Consider the following 17725-nt stretch of genomic DNA (forward strand, 5'->3'; position numbering starts at 1 on the left):
TGCTCCATTCTTGATAAAACAAAATCTGTGATGTTTCCCTTAAATCACTGCACTCTTAAGATGCAGCAATTTCACAAGATTATCAGCTTTCCTGACCCTGTGAGTACAACAGAAGCATGAACTCTGCAAGCCATTTTAGCTTGTGAATCAAAGCCCTTAGAAACCAGCACTCAAACAGTTAGCAAACACTTCTTAGTACAAGAATTCTGCTATTCACTTTAAAGTGTGTACAGAACACAGTGTCATATAAAAAAAAATATATATACACACAGAGTGTCTAATTGGTGTTTCTAACATGAGGAGCTGTGAAAAGCAAGAAATACAATTAGTGAATGTTGATGAGCTGGCAAGTGATGCCCTCAGTGTACAAAAAGTGTTCCCTTTTCATGAATGAAGTTTGCGCCACTCAGTCTTTGAGCATGGAGATCCAAACAGGTTAGCCAAACAAACAAAGTAAAGCCATGCAGCCCTGATGAGACCAAAACTTCTATACTTTTGACAATGGAAAAATGCAGCAGTGGAATCAGGACAGCCTGAGTCATCATGCATTTAAAGCAGTTTAATGAAAGGTAATAGTAGAACCGTGGACTGAATAATACTTACAGGGTTATCAATTTACCTGACCCATAATTTTCCAAGCGGCTAACAATTAAGAAAATACAAGAGATGTTCAATTTATCTTTCTTTATCCATACTGGACAAGAGCATGCCAACAAATGGAGACAGAACATACATTCGTCTACTGCTAAAGAGGGTTCTACCTTCTAAATTATTTAAACTTCAGTTGATTTAACTTTGCTCTCTATCAGTCAACAGGCTGTTGTTGTTCAAAGGTTTTGCTTCATTCAAAGGTAGTGAAGAGCTTTTATTTTGATAGGGTAGTAGGGTAGATAAAAAAGAAACATTGAATTTTTAAAATGAAACTGATTTTAGAAAATGCACACAGCATTTAACAAGCAGCATCAAGTGAGATATCACAAAGAAAGAAAAGACAAGCTGACAGTTAAAAATCAACTAAGATCTTTGTCATTTCAAACAAAGATGGCACGCATCCAGCAGTACACAAAGACATCAGGTCCAATGCTGGAAAACCTAAACATGAAGCGGTACCACAGAGACAAAGGGCACAACACACTGCATGGCATGCGCAAAGGAACACGCTGGGCTGGCGTGGCCACCATGAAGCAACACTATCAGAGGGTCGCTGGTTTGGCTCAGAGTCGTTCCCTGAGCAAGAGCCACGCCTTCCAAGGGCCTCATGTTCCCAAACAACTGTGCCAAACCACCACAGATGCACCAAGGACACAGCTGAGGCCACAAGCCCATCCACCAGTTCAGCACACACTTCATTTCCAGCACAGACTTCACTTAATGGGGACAAGCATGTGCTTGGTTCCAGGCACATGAGTAACTGTGCAAAGGACTGGAGGCTTAAAGAAGTCCTCATGTTCTTCTGTAGTGAGCAAGACATCAGGAAAAGATCTCACATGAGTTGTGCATGACTAAGTCACACTCCTGAAACTTAATTCATTTCAGCACCTTTAAGGGTTATTGACTTGTCACATCACACCAACTCCAAAGAACAGTAAGCCTGGATAAAAACCAAAAGGAAAACCACAAAAACAAAACCCACACATCAGTCAGGCAGTAAATTATCATTACTATGACATTAATTTTAAGATCATTGATACTATGAAGTTGGAACAAAACTGCACATTTGCATTCAAGTGGACTTGATTGAGAGGATGAATGTTATTAGGATGCCTTTGGGTTCCACACAAAATTTTAACCCTTTAAACTGTTTAACTTTAATGGATGATTTTTTTCACTCTTCTGTCTCAGTCTGAGGCTCATCTTTCTAACAACTCCCTTGTTCTGGAGAAGCAGTAAGGCTTGGATACACATAGACAGGATGTCAGCTTGGTTGCTAAAACTCCCTCCTGTGCTCTCATCATGACCAGCATTTACCACTTCACCCTCTATTGTGATAATAGCTGCAAGTTCCCCACACCCCTTTCTTAACGACTGTACTTGTCACCTATTGTCCTGCCTTCCCTACTCCACATAGTCCTAGCCACGCCCCCAGTTTTCCCTATTGGTTCCTGTACCCTAACCCCACGTGGCCCTGGCCACTCCCTCGGGTTTCCCCTATTGGTTCCTGTACTCCTAACTCCGCCCCTGTACCTCCCCTGTACCCAGAGGTCACTGGGCCTGTGTGCTGTCCCTGCCCCTCTCTGTTTCCCTATAAAACCCCTTACCCTCCGCCATCTTGCTGTCTGTGCTCCACGTGTGTCTATGCTCCACATGTGGCTGTGCATGTGAGGCCTTCGCCCTCGAGGCATCTCTGCCTCGGGGAGGTCGTTGGCCTCTGCTGCACCATGCGAATAAACATCTTCCATGGACACAACGCATAGACCCTCCTCGCCTCCTTTATCATCGCCGGTTGTGGAAGCAGACGAACCAGAGCTAGCCTTATGGCTCCCCGGCCGGTGAGAGCGCAGTGTCTGCCCTGGGACAGAGGGTTTGGAGCACTGAGGCGCTGAACCGGGCTAGGTAAAGAAGCTCTAGGGTAAAGTCTGCTGTAACATCCTCTAAACCGCAACAACTCTCCTGCTTTTTTATCATTCAAATACCCACTACTAGTCCTCCTTAAACAGTCCTCCAGAACTGCAAGTCTTAACACATTGCTTCTTGCTGGTGTTTCTGACGACTCTCAAGTAGACACCAGCATCTGTTTACTACTCAAAAGCTACGAATCAATCCTGCTGTCCTTTTCCAGTTAGCATTTTTCACACAGGTATAAGCAATGCAAAAAAATTACTTTATGACAAATACTGTAACGATTAGTCTTCAGTTGTTGTGTGACTAGTTAAAAGTCCAGTGACGCATCTTTTCTTTAACTCTCAAAACAGCTGTCAGCATCAAAAACTTCCACAGACTTATACAAGTCTGATAAATACAGTGGCAATTTAAACACAGGTCCTCTTGAGTAGTAAAATCTTTTCCAGAATGTCATATACAAAATTTTGTTTGGGTAAAAAGTAAATAAAGTCAGAATTTTCCTTGGCTCCATATAAAGTATACTAGTTCTTTAACTGCAAGCACAGAATACATTTAGGGGTGGAAAAAAATTGCCCAATTCACAATTATTAACTACTATTAACTATTATTCTGTCGGTATTATTAACTTTAAATTAGCTAGGAAAATCTTCAGCAAACTCACTTCAACACCTCCTGTATCACTGGTGAACAGCAGAAGAGGAGCACAGCAAGACACCTTCTTAGACCTCTAACTCAAGACAAGTTTTCCTGCACTTTTCCTTAGTGCCTTTTTTTTCCTCTGAGATATGCATACTTCTACACAAATGAGGAAGAGACAGGACACCAAAAGTTAAAAATAAGAAAAAACAAAATGGTCCCAACTTGTTTTAAAAATTATAAATTTTAAAAGCAGTTACTCCCAAAAAAAAAAACCTTCTGCAGTTTTACCTACTGGAGTAATAATTCTCACAATATACCTCAGAGCCAGGAAGGACATATTAGCAGATCTCTGCAGGTTGTAAAGACTCATTAACAAAAGCATATAAACTGGAAAACATTCCAAGGAGGTTATTTATGCAAGTGCCAAAATCAACACACCAGTTTCATCAGCATTCCTGTGCCAGAGTGGTATTTCAATACCAAAGAGTCACCAGGCAGGTCTTTCAAGTTTAAGGGTAGAAACATTTGTAACTATGAACAGGTTTAGACATTCTCAGTTCTTGCTGAAGTCTGTTTCACCACTTCAGTCAGAGAGGGACTAAGCTGCAAGATGAGAGAGATACTGAAGACGAAACCTATCAGTGACTTAAGCCTTGGTAATACATTCAGTTCTTCCACGTTTTACCTTTATCAGCACACAATACAGAAGAACCTTTGAACCAGGAAGCTCTGAAGGTGTATTTGCATGCGAACTCCTCCTCAATAATCCCAAGTCAAGAAATCTTATGCCAAAAGATAAAGAATGGTTTTACAAGTGTGCCTTGAAACAACCTTGCAATGTAATGGTTTAACATATTGACTCAAAATCCAATTCCTTTAAACTGTTAACACAAACAAAACCAAGCCAACATCCTTCTACCCTCTTCCCCAAAAAACACCATAAAAACACACACCACCCCAGAAAAGCTAAAACTCAGATATTATCTCACCAGGCTACATTAGAGCAGGCACATAATTTCCACCATCTTATCTATAAAAGCTGTCTGCTACAGGAGTAATTCTGGATGAAAGGACAGCAACACCACCAAGCAGATACAGTATTGGGTACATGTTATCTTCTCCCTAGCTGAATTCCACTTTTTTTCTGCACACATTATAAGACTGTGTCTTTGCCCCTCTCCAACAGAAACCAGTAACAGCCTGTCCCACAGCCATTCTTTATTGGGATGAAGACCACGTATACACATATTCTGTAAGGCAGAGAAAGAATGGAAGAGATAAGAAAAAGAGGTAAAGAGGCAAAGTTGCTGAGGAAAAATATCTGCAGTGCATACTCTGCTTCTGCATCCAACTCTGCTGTGAAGGGGGAACCAGTGTACAAGTGCTAGCTTTGATGTGCAATGGTCTGAGACCCCAGTCTTCACCATACTGTCTCAGGAGACACCTTAAGCAACACACAGCAGGCAGGGGTGTTGAAAATTACTTCTGTCAGAAGCTTGTGCCTGGCTTTAAATCTTAGTCAATTGAAGATGAAAATAAACAGAAAACATAGAATGCTTTCTCACTGTCAAGCAGAGCCTTCCAAAAGACAGAAAAAGGGTGATGCATTTTTCTGTCTTCTCTAAGTGTGCTACCAATGCATTTTGTATTTTTTTTCCAAGTCAGTAATGATGAGAACAAAAATGAAATTGAACATTTCACCCAAGACACCAAATTGTTCCTCCCTGCCATCCAAAGGGAAGCTCAGAATTGGAATCTTTGCCATTATCAGCCCCCTAAAGCTGCTCCTGTGGATGTTTTGTGTAACAGCAAACATGGTACTTCTCATACCTGTGCACTCAGTTTATGTAGAACATTCTTCTTTCAGAGATATGAAATGTGATTATTCACTTAATTCCTCTGAATTTTAACCATAAAACTTGTATCACGGTATCTTCGTGTTTGATAAGCAAAATGCTGCTGGTTAAGAAAAGTACTATACAGAGAAAATGCAGCTCCAGGAACAGATGGAACATGAGCAGAGAACAGCAGATTCCTTTGTTTTTGAAACTACCATTTCAGCACTGTAAAAGAAACTCTAAAGACATTCAGGGAAAAACATTCTACTGCACAGCCTAAGCCCAAGGAATTCAAACTGAAACTGATAAATCTTGTTAGCTAGACAGCAGGCTCTGCAATACACACAAAAGTATTTTTGAAGCACACCATTGCCATCAGTTGTTTATGCTTTCTATTTGTAACATTACCAGCTTGAAATTCAAATGCACTGACCAAAGGTGAGATGACCCTGCAGTTAGAAAAGGACTGACTTCCTCTAAAATTCAATAATAAAAAAATAAATATCCACAGACCAAAACATAAAATCTTACATTAAACGTAATTTCAAAATATTTGCTCTAATGAGACAGACACATTGGTGTGGGTACTTTTAAAGGAAAAATAAAAATTCTATTTCAAAGTTGTCCATATGGAGCCAAAGAGCTCTGCTTCCTATTTTCTTGCCAAGCACCCTTGGGAACCACCCTCTCCCATTTTTATTTCCTAGACTTCCACAACTCCCCAGATCACCTTATTCCAGATAGTACCTTCCTTTTCCTCATTATTCCCCTTCTCCAAACACAGGCTCATTCCTGTCTTCATCCTACTTCTGTGCAGATGTCCCACTCTCTCTCTCATGTGCATTAAGTTCTCTACACACATTCTCATTCTCCATTTCACCCTTGGATATCCCCCAACTCCTTCACCAACTGAGCAACACATTCCACCTCTCAAAAACAGTGCTGGTTCCAAGTCTTCAGTATCTTGCTCAGTATTAATCCCACTACTGTTCTGTACTGAGCTCTTGATCCCATTACACCCCCAAACAGACACTTCATATTCACCCTGCTTTACCTGCTTCTGCAGCTGAGCCTTCTCCTCTCACCTGCTCCTGTCCCTCCTTCTTCCAACCACACTATTTGCCCTTACCCACCATCTCCAATGCCATGTATCCCATTAACTGAGAAAAGTGCTTAATCACTACACAAGCTATTAATGGCCAATCTGGAAATAAAGTGTACCAGTAAAACCTTCCATGCTAAATTCAGAGCCAATTCTGCTCAAAGGTGGAGTAGACATAAAACTGCACAAGTCTCAAGTGCAAGTGTTTTAGCACACCTGCATAGTGTATTAATTTAAAGTCCTTTGTAAAGACATGGAAAGCTTTCTGCTGAATGAGCACAAGATCAGATTAAGCGATTAGAGAACATCCAAAGGAGGGAAACGAAGATGGTGAAGAGCCTTGAGGGGATACTGTGTGAGGAGCAGCTGAGGTCACTTGGTCTGTTCAGCCTGGAGAGGAGGAGACTGAGGGGAGACATCACTGCAGTTACAACTTCCTTGTGATGGGAAGAGGAGGGGCAGACACTGATCTCTTCTCTGTGGTGAACAGTGGCAGAACCTGAGGGAATGGCCTCAAATTGTGCCTGGGGAGGTTTAGGTTGGGTATTAGAAAAAAGTTCTTCATCCAGAGGGTGGTTGAGCACTGAACAGGCTCCAGAGGGAAATGGTCACAGCACCAAACCTGACAGAATTCAAGAAGTGCTCGGACAATGTTCTCAGGTACATGGGGTGACTCTTGGGGTGTTGTGTGTGGGGCCAGGGGGGACTCCATGATCCTGATGGGCTCCTCCAAACTCAGTACATAAGATGAGAACTGCAATTACACACCAACCCAGATAGTTTTCCCAGGGTTTTGCCTCTTGCTAGCAATCATGGAACCTGTCTGGGTAAGCCCTGTAACAATTTTCTGTTCAGAACCAGAAGCACCACTGCAAAGAAGACACTGTTCTGCTAGAAAAGCTGCAGTACTTGCAGTACTTTCTCCCTCACTTTTCCCCTATTAGGTGGCAGCCCTGTGGCAGCTCAGAGCCAGGACACTGGAATTGTTGCTGCCAGTGCCACAGCAGCATCCTCTGTCCCTGCTTGATCCCTCTTCTTCTGACAATCAGCTCTCCACCATCTCCTTGTCACTTTGCTTCCTCCTCATACCTCCTCCTTGAGCTGTCCAAGCTCCATAAGAAAGTGCGCGAGAGCTGGTACTCCTCTCAGTTTCCATTCACAGGCTGTCACCTGAGTACACAACCCTCCTGCTCCTTAGGTGACTGAAAGCAGAGAACAAAAGCTACAACCTCAGAGCCACATGTTAAATAGGAAAATTAAGAGGGAGAATTACTTGCACAAAAATTACAGAGAAAAAGTAGTACAAACAGAACCAACTCACAGTCCCATGCTCCAATCACAGGATGCTGCTTTTCTGACTTCTTTCCACAATTTACTGCTGAATTTAACTTGTAAAGCCTTATATTTATATTTAGTTTCACAAGACAAACTCTAGCCTCATTTCATTACACATACTGTTACTTCAAATTTTACAGCTATGATCACTAGGACTTCTTGTTTATTGTATCTTGGTCACATCAGGTCCTCATATTTAAGGACAAAAGTAGTCCAGAGATCTCCAAAACCAAAAAGACTGTCAAGACAGTCAGTGAGCCACATTTCAGAGTGTGAAACTTTCCCTTTGATATTGCTCACAGGAGTGAGGTGAGGAAGTGTGGCAGTAATTTTTTACTACCTGCAGAAGAGACATATCAGTGTTGCATTCACCCTACCAGAACTCTGAGTCTTCACATAGTGTGGGAGCTGCCATCCACACTGGGAATCACCAGTTAAAAGCTAATTAGATCCAAGCCTTTTTGTGCAACTACAAAGACATTTTGCACTTCAAAGCCACCAAATCACCACAGCTCAGATCTAGTGGACAAGCTTCTCGTGTTGAGTTTGGAAAGAATACCCACTGGACCCAAGTTGCCTGCTTGTAGGCATTTGAAATCAAGAGATTTTTGTTTCTACAATCGCATCTGCACCAAACTTACCTCTTTGGGCAAAGATGTTAATTTGTTTCTATCAGCATTCAAATTGTTCAGCTTCTTTAGTTTTCCAATGCTCTTCGGCAATGACTGTGCCAACAAAAATAAAATAATATACAAATAAAATTCATAAATACACAGAGTCAGGAAAAAACCGCTTATATCACTTTAAAAATTAATTGTCTGCTCCACTTTCAAAATTGAAGTGTAGTTATTACTGCCAGACCTTCCAAAGAAGATCCAAAGGTTTACATTACAGAACAAATGTCTAGGAATGTCAATTTCTAACACAAATTCACTCATTAATTATCTCTCCACCATGATCATAGACACACAACAGCTGTGTACAAAATACATGTAGGTAGAATGTCCATATTATCTGATTTTACACTCCCAAAATTGTTTTTTGGTTAGCTATCTCCTAACTTAGGTGCTATGAACTGACTGTTGGACAGGCATCTTTTCAACAGTTCTTAAGCTCCTAACTTAACCAAGAACCAACGGAGCTTAAGAGATGCTCAAACCTAGTTTATTTGAAGACAGCTACTCTCCAAGTGTCAGTGTCACATGAAGTTTCAAAATAATGGAAGGAAACACCAAATAGAAAAAATTTTGAGATTTTATTTTAATTGACCATATATCATGTTTAATACCTGTCTAAAGCAGATCAGCAGAGCAAGGAGCAGTACAAGCTCTGCAGTGCTCAGGGCTTCTATTCAGTTCCAGTAAGACTGATCCAGATAATGCATTGCAAGAATTGGCAATAGTGCAATACAGCACAAACGCCCGCAAAAGAAACACAACAAAGTAAGTGATACCTGCACCCCAAATGCTCCAGTTCTCTCACTGCTCATGAAAGATTCAAGAGTGAATAGGTAATTGCTTAAGCATTTGAAGGGCAGATTGTTACTACACACAACTTGATCTCCAGCATTCATTTAACAGGTAAGAAATAAGATGCATTTAAAGAAAATGCACTTCTTAGCAGTAGCGAGGTTGAGTAACCTAATGAGCTAAGTGATTCAGCACTTAACAGCAGGTCTTATTACCACCTGCCATTTGAGCAGCCATGACCAGGCTTACCTGCAGCTGGTTTTCTGTGAGAACTAGCTCAGTAAGGCTTTCACAGTCTCCAATTGAATCAGTTAGTTGAATCAGTTTGTTCTGATCAACCTTCAAAATCGAGAGCCTCCGCAGTTTTCCTGGGCAGAAAGAACAACATGGTTTTTTAGTCTAGTATCCTCCACTACCTTCAGTTACAAAAATTTTTACTGCTGCAAAACTTCCAGAAATCCTCTAAGGCAATGAAAATTTTTTTCAGGTTAAAAAAAAAAACTCACATAGTGATTGCACTATTTTTGCAAGTTTTAATATCACTGAATTAATATTCAATATAAATATTCATATCCAACATTTAAGCACAATAAATTGTAATTAAGTAAAATCTGAATGATAGCCCATGTAAATATCAAGGATGCGTCTATCCAAACACCTATAAGCGAGTAAAAATTATCTGTTTGTTCCTTGATTACACAATGTTTATTAATAAAGAAGTGTTCAGAAGATCACCTACACCTTATCAGCCACAGTGAGAACATCTTGCACTGAAGTGACAGCCTAAATCCAAACAGGATCAAGGTCTCTTTGTCCTAACAGAGAACCCAGTTAGTCAGACATGAAATCTGAGTTTATTCTTTAAATGAGAAATCAAACTTCTTTGAAGGTGATCTTCTCATGAAAAATAAAATACTATTTCAGTGCAGAAAACTCACTTTGTTCTACTCCTTTGCACCAGAATGGTCTTTGGAGCAAAAGCTGACTCAGGCAGAGCCCAAGATAGAGAATTCAGGAGACAACACTAGCTGCTGACATCTCCCTGCCATCCCTATATGGTCCAAAACAGCTGGAATAGTCTGGAGTATCAAATTCACTGATGATGCTAAATCATGAAGAGATGTCTGACAACAGACAAACCTAAGAGAGCAACCTAAAGAGAAACACGAGGTTTAGCAAGAAGTGCAGAGCTCTGCACCCAGACAGAATAAACCTGTGCACCAGCACAGACTGGGAGGTGACAGCTGCACAACAGCCCCTCTAGAAAGGACATGGATACCATGGTGGGAACCAGTTGGAATACTAAATAGCAGTGAGCTCTCATCAGAAACAAACACCAGGTAAACTGCATTGGGAGAATTATAGCCAGCAGATCAATGGAAGCTCCTACATCCTATCTACTTGCAATCAGTGAAACCACACCTGTAAAATCATTCTCAGTTTCATGTGATGTCCTGTCTTCCCCCTCAACTCCCCTGTCCAAGTGATGGGGGTCCAGTAGGAAGCCATCAAGATGACTAGAGCATATGTGAGCTGAGACTGAAGGAGCTGTTGACTGCCACCAAGAGATAGCCAAGGAGACATCTAGGAGCTGCCCAAAACCACCTGCAGAGCAGTTACAGACATGACAGAGCCAAACTCTTCTCTGCAGTGGCAGATGAGACAGCAATGGCTGCAAATCCCAGTGTGGGAGATCCCAGCTGGGATCAGAAGGAGCTTCCTCAGTGGGAGGTGGTGCAGCATTGCCACAGGCTGCCTGCCTGTGCTGGAGATCCATTAGGGCTCTAGAGAGTGGGTGAGACATGGCCAAGCTGACCTGACCCACTGGTGTTGGTGAGACCCCTGCTTCGAGAGCTCTACAGATCCACCAATCCAACCAAGAATTCAGTGATCAGCTGAGCAACTCCCAGGAGCTTCCACAGAGACCAGCCAGGTTCACTTCTGCCTACAAGCTCTGTCTAGCCAGGTGCATGGGCTGCTGACTTTCAGAAGGTACAGCTCCATTTCTGATGATGTATAACAGCTGTACTGGCCAGCACAGGTCATCAGAAAGGGCTGCTACAACTCCCTATCAAGTGCACATTAGCCAGCTGTAGGACACACAGTAGTCACCCTACTTCCCCAAGTCTAACTTCTAGAGAAACTTTTCTTAGCCTTATATAGAATATATAGGAAGGGGGAAGGTCTGACCATTCTTTTCCAAATGTTAAATATGGTTAAACCACATTCATGAGTCCTCCTTCCCCTACACCTTTATTTTTGGGGAAGGAGAAAGAAAAGAAAAACAAAAAAAAACCAAACCCCACAACCATAACTTGTTCTACTACTAGTCTCAACTACTGCATGGGTAAAAACATACAACTTAAAAAAGGCACCAGTAATGCTTCAGGAAACATTCTTCAGTTACTGAGCCTTATCAAAGGGGTCAGACACAGAAAGGTTATAGTTTGAGTCCTCAAGGGCAAGGACTAATGGGCTGCAAGGCAGTCTTTTACTAGGTTCAACGTAGGATTAATCATGTTGTCCAATTCAAGATAAATATACAGCTCCACTAAAAATTCTGTATTTTTGTAGTGATATTGTCAGCCAGTCTTACAAAGTGCCCCACGGCACGTTACAAGCTACAATTTTACAGTGTTAAAGAGCTGTGATGGTGAAATGGATACAATGGGAACTGAAGGGATACATTAACTTTTATGTTGTTTGGGAGGTATCAAGTGAAGACTTGATTATGAGGGAGTCATTATGCAGATAATTAAAATGCAGCATTAATAGAGCTATGCATTTCATACTAAGCAAAAGGAAAAAACAACCTGAGACAAGCTCATGTCTTCCACAAAAAGACTTAAAAAAACCAAGTTACTTCCAGATTATGGTGGATTAAATGGTCCTGTGTGATAGCATTCACTCTGTACTTACCAATGCCATCAGGTAAAACCTGAAGCAAATTCTGAGAAACAAGCAAGTCTGTTAAAGAAGTCAGACCACTAATTTCTTCAGGAAGGCATTCCAATTTATTTTCAGAAACATCCAGACAGAGCAGGTTTTTCAGGTTTCCTACTTCCTGTGATACGAGACAAAAAAATTTAAGTCATGCCCAAACACGTTAGAAAGCATTTTAAAAAATGTACCACCGCAATGAAATTCCACAAAGAAAAACAATTATCTGTATGACCTCTTAATTGGTCATTCTTTATACAACCTCTAAAAGCAGAAAAAAGTAAATAAATTACACTTTACATATGATAAACTAACCAAGTGATTCAGTCACAGCTTCTTATTTTAACTATTAACCTGGCTTCAGTAGTCAGGCTAGCTATGCTGAGCACACCCAAGCAAGCACCAGCCAAACCTGGAGTTTTCCTCACGTAAAGACTGCAGAGCTGTTTTCTTCAGAATGGCAGATTATCAACCACTACATAATTAAAGTCTACCCCTCCCAATTAACCCTAGGCAAACTGGGATTAGTCTCTCCTGGCTGCTACAGCAACATGCCATGACATCTAGGGATTTCGTATCTTCACATCTCCCAACTACAGAAATGCAGAAATAGGAATTGGGGGTGGTGCTCTAGCAAGCATATTTGAGCTGCCAAGTTATACTGCCATAATCTACAATTATAAATGATTAGTTAACTTTTTTTCCATGGCAATCCAACCACTAGACAGAAATACCTTTGCCTCTATTAGCTATCACAGCACCCCCCCCATTCCCCATGCACACAGACACCCCTATACATGCTTGAGAATAGATCTCATTTTAGTCATCCAAATCACCTTTCAAAGAACAGAACAGCTGAGGAAGAGGTGCCTTTTACTTTTACATATATGAAATTTTCATACAGCAACAGCCTTGTTCCTAACTTACAAGATCAGTTCTTTTACTTTTGAAATGTCTGCCTCTCAAGAGGATCTTTCAATTAAATACATACCCTTTATCCTACAAGTTCATGTTTTGTACATTGGACAAAATACACAATAATGGCCACTTTCAATAAAAATGGTTGCTGAAGTCACACTCGACCTTTTATGAATGATCACCTCTACTTAAAAAATTATTAGGCCAAGCCAACAAAAACAAAGTTAGCTAAACCCACTAAGCCGTAATTGAATTCCAAGATACACAGTTGACAATGAGATCAATACAGCAAGTAACAGCAAACTGCAGGAAGAACAAAAGAAAACAGGTTTTGACTTGGCTGTAAATGAAAAAGAGGGAAAAGGAACCATCCCACATGTTATCAAAGTTCTTAAGAAAGGGAATTTAGAGTGCTGTAAGCTTTAAATGCTAAGTTCCGTCATCCCGTGACTGATGTCAGATGGGGGATTTGCCTGAATAAATCAGAATTTCTATTTATGGCAACAGTTCCATTATTGTACTTCTTCCAAATACCATGCTTAAATAGATGAAGATGACTACAAAAAAAGAAAAAGGAAAAAAAAGAAAAAAAAAAAGAAGGATTCATACTCAAAACTTTTAAAACTGCAATTCAGATAGACAAGGTGAGGGTTAGCTCAGACAACTAATGGCTCCCTGATCTTAGGGCAAGAACTATAAACAGAGGATGTGTCATCCTACAAACTGAACAATGTGCCTATTAGGAAACAACTTCTTTGTCAAAATGCTTAAATGAAAATCTCTGACAACATACAGTATATCATGGCCAATCCCTTCCAGAGGAATTTATTAAGAGAAAACCCTTACACACTCAAAACCAAACCCAGGCAAAGCAGACTGAGAAAAATATTCCATTTTAAAGCACTTCCCTTTAGGAATGAATGTAAACATTTTATGTTAAAAGCATCTTCAAAACAGTATCAGTAGAACTCATTCTTACCTGAGGTATTTCAGCTAATTGGTTTCCATCCAACCAAAGGTCTTTAAGATTGAAAAGTGCACCAATTGTTTCTGGCTATAACATAAAAAGCAGTAAAGTTAAGTAGCAGAGGAGCTTCAAGTTGACAACAAACGGCTACCCCACAATTCCAGTCTAAGTAAACTAATTCTTACTGCAAGCACTATTTAGAGGTACCTTGGTTAGAAGTAGCAAGGATGACTGTGAGTATTTGGGAACTCCATCATACAAATTAATTGCTATCACTTAGTAAGGTACCATTCTTTACCTGGCATACACTAATAAATTGCCTGCACACTCTTGATCTACTGAAAATCCACCCAACATTCAACTGAGTAGCCTTAAGGGAGATGACAAACATTTTTGGTAAATGGATCTGCAACAATGTAGGACCTTTCAACCCTCAACAGTTTGCCTCAGCCCTTTCCCAAAGATTCCTACTCTCACCCTGAAAATTGAGCTTTCATCTGTGCTCAGCCCATCCAGCTCTTGACACAAGTCCATGTGGTCATTGTAACTGTAAGCACAGACAGGAGTTTGTGTCTCTCCACTCTTTTTTATTTCCATAAAAAAAGCTGTGCCACGCTCTCATCTTCTAGAGAGCAGATGCAGATTTTTGAGTAAAGTGATATTGTACTGAACAAGACTAAGCAGATATGAAAGCACTAGCTCACTGTCAAAATTCATCTGTACTTATAAAAAGACTCTCCCTCCATACATTTTTCTTTCTTCAATTTTGGACATCCTACAACCTATTTAATCTAAATGATGCGTAAAACTAAACCAATGTGCAGTTTCAGTGGCATGTTCTCTTACCAAATGATAAAGTTCATTGTTTCCTAAATCAAGTTCTTCTAGTCGCTGCAGCTGGGCAAGTGATCTGTGAGATGAGATAAGTCAAAACAAAACCACATTAGACTAAAGCAACAGAAACCCCATGTATTTGAATAAGCTCATTTTACTGAAACTTGAATTTCAAACTACAACGTACTGTAGGCAGACAGTTATTTTACCAGGCACAGACTGTTTGCAGTAATAGCTTACTGAAAAAATAATTTGGTTTGTCAGTGTAACTGTATGTCCTTGAAACTTAGTATAGGCAATGAATTTTTTTTTTTTAACAGCAAGTCCCCTGGGGTAGCAAATGCCACATACTTTAGTACAGTTAGTTATATTTATTTTTAGGGAAAATTTACAGTTGTGCAACTGGATAAAAATTCCCCATAGTGATCACATAACTGTGTGACTCAAGACTCAATATCCATCATTTATCTTCTCAACATGACTGGTCAATTTCTGAAGTATTTGTTTTTGGAACAGCAAACAGAGAAGCCTAAAAGAAGTTCAAACCAACTGAGAGAGAGGGAGGACCACCCTTCTACTTCAAAAGTAGGCTGTAGTAGAGCTCTTGCTTACTTTCCCCAAAGTTGCAGTGGCAAAAAAGTCAGAGAGACTTGTCAACTATATTACTGACAGTCAGAATTTTCCAGAAGCAATAAAACTGTCAACATTTGTGATAGGCTCATTCTGACACTGCATGGCCAAACTTAGCTAGCAATTCCTATCTTCTGACCACTGATATTTAAATTGTCTTGTGGCTCACTGCTATGAATAGCCACAACCAAGGCACTGGGTAGATTGACATGAAAAAAGGACCCCAAAGCCACTGGGGAAGAGATTCTGAATAAAACAGGTTAAATCTTTTACAGTATCTATTAGATTATCTAAACAAGCAAAACAGGAGTCACAAAATTCTCGAAAGAAGCAACTAGATAGTGAAGAAACTCCTTCACAAGAGAAAGAAGAGGCTTCTTCTAGGCAGACAAAAAGGATCCCCAAAATGTAGTACACCAAATTAGTCTAACAAAAGACCACCAATTCATCTGCCACAATACAGGCAGTACAGAGACATCTAGATAACTTTTTCCCCAAAAATCACAGTGGATGGAGTCAGACTTCATACATCATTAAGCCTAATTTGCTACCAAGTCTTTCATCTCCAGGTTTTAGAAACTGTTGGCAACTCAGCCCTGAACACCAACACTTATTTAAATGCTATGAAGGTCTAGAGTGAAAATCTCTGAGATTTTATTGCCCTACTTTCACAGTTAACTTTCATCATGAGAACAACCCAAGCCACCACTCCCACTGCAGATGGGCTTGTTCAGTGTGTCCAGGACATGTTTGGTGCTGTTGTATTTCATACAGAACACTTTTTTATAGAACAAAGCCAATCCATGCAGACTGCACACTCCTGCAACTAATCAAGTACAACTAGAAGTAATGGATGTAAGTAAGTGTTGTTAAAAGAAGGCTGCATCTCATACATGTTGTCAATTGGCTTTGAATATTTTTTCTAGCTGTCATTCAGTTTCATATAGTAACAGATTTTAAGAATAAGAACATTTTATGTTAATATAATCAAATACATGTGTGGGACTTACTCAGGTAAATATGTCAGCAAATTTTCTCTCAGTTCCAGTGAAGCCAGGTTATAAAGACTAAAAAAAAAAAAAACACCACCAAAATCACATTTTAATACCATCTTACTTTTTATATTCCACATTTTCAGAAGGAAAGTGTGTGTTTACACAGTTTAAAACAAGTTACTATAAACCGATCTTCTGTTGTTTTAATTCAACCAGACCATCATGTGAAAGGCAGAATAGAAAGACTAAGTTTTTCTTGTTTCTTTGTGATACTTCAATAGATTGAAGCTAGAAAGTAAACAGACAAAACACAAATTTCCATTTGTTAAAAGGTTTGTAGCTGCAAGTTACTAAACAGAGTATACTATATCTGAATTTCTTTTTACTTACTGGCCTTCAGAATCTGGCATGGGCTACCAAAGTTACAGAGCCCCAGGTAAAGCCATCACTGCTCTAACGACGCGCTCATTACTCTAAGTGACATTATGCTTCTAAGCGGCTCACTTACTCCACATCCCAGGCTTTTACCAACATCACCATAGCAACATTCAGATTTCTCAGGGGGTTATTTATGACTAAATGGAACACAAGGAGTCAGACATTATCCCAACACTATAATCTGCTCTAATCCCCCACCATCCCAGAGAAAAATGAAAATCAGATATAGTGACTGCAAATAAGGAGTTTTCTACAACAGAATTGTGTTCTGTCCTGGTGTGCAGGGAAGGGGGACATTGTGCTAGGCCTTGAATAAAATCTAGATAAAAAACAAGAATTCCACTAAATCTGAAACACATGTTAATTCTAAATTTGTACACCTTAGGAAAAAAAAAAGTCTATGCATTCAGACTACATAAAACTGAAATATTTTCTCATCTCAAACAATAACTGAATTACAGAACAATTAGTTAGCTCTAGTAAAAATGCAATAACAAACCTCAATAACACTAAAGAAAAACCTTCACATGGCATTCAATATAGCTATCTAAGCAGGGAAAAATCAACAGAACTGATGTAATGACTAATAAAAAGGGAAAGAAGATTTTTCATGGATTGACTTTTGATGGTGTCTGAAAAATAAATCCTTATCTCATGCACCTATGTCATACTGCATTCAAAAAACAGTGAATGAAATCTCACAGGAGCTTTGACTACAGTCCCAGCAGCCCTTTCCAGCTTTTAAAATAAGCACATTTTACCCAACGGGTTCTGAATTCCTCCAGAAGTATAGTTTAAATATACCATAGAGGCAAAGATACTTTAGTAGAAGTCTATTAAAAATTCAATTAAAAGATAAGTGAGAATAACTTTGCTACTGCCACTCAAAATCATTGACAGAAATAAGCAAGACATCATTCCAACAACACAAGAAAACACACAAAAATTTAACACTACAAAACACAAGCCAAGACAGGACATGGTCTCCAACATCCTCACAGAAACCAAGCAATTGGAGGAGGAGGGGAAAGGGGTGACGGAGAACCGTTTCTCTCCAG

At 39.9% G+C, this 17725-nt stretch overlaps 1 protein-coding gene across 1 annotated transcript in view; it reads right to left on the reverse strand.

Moving 5' to 3' along the window:
* Window positions 1–17725, reverse strand: part of LRRC1 (leucine rich repeat containing 1) — a 70907-nt gene that overhangs the window by 7471 nt on the left and 45711 nt on the right. Inside the window, exons 5-10 of the mRNA XM_085056646.1 lie at window positions 16245–16301; window positions 14617–14680; window positions 13783–13857; window positions 11865–12009; window positions 9195–9313; window positions 8118–8201 (exon numbers count right to left, since the gene is read on the reverse strand). Of these exons, the coding sequence (XP_084912772.1) occupies window positions 8118–8201; window positions 9195–9313; window positions 11865–12009; window positions 13783–13857; window positions 14617–14680; window positions 16245–16301 (544 nt within the window). The remainder of the gene's footprint in view (window positions 1–8117; window positions 8202–9194; window positions 9314–11864; window positions 12010–13782; window positions 13858–14616; window positions 14681–16244; window positions 16302–17725) is intronic.

Source organism: Lichenostomus cassidix, chromosome 3 (genome assembly GCF_008360975.1).
Source record: "Lichenostomus cassidix isolate B80296 chromosome 3, HeHo_3.0, whole genome shotgun sequence".
In the NCBI taxonomy this organism is placed as follows: domain Eukaryota; kingdom Metazoa; phylum Chordata; class Aves; order Passeriformes; family Meliphagidae; genus Lichenostomus; species Lichenostomus cassidix.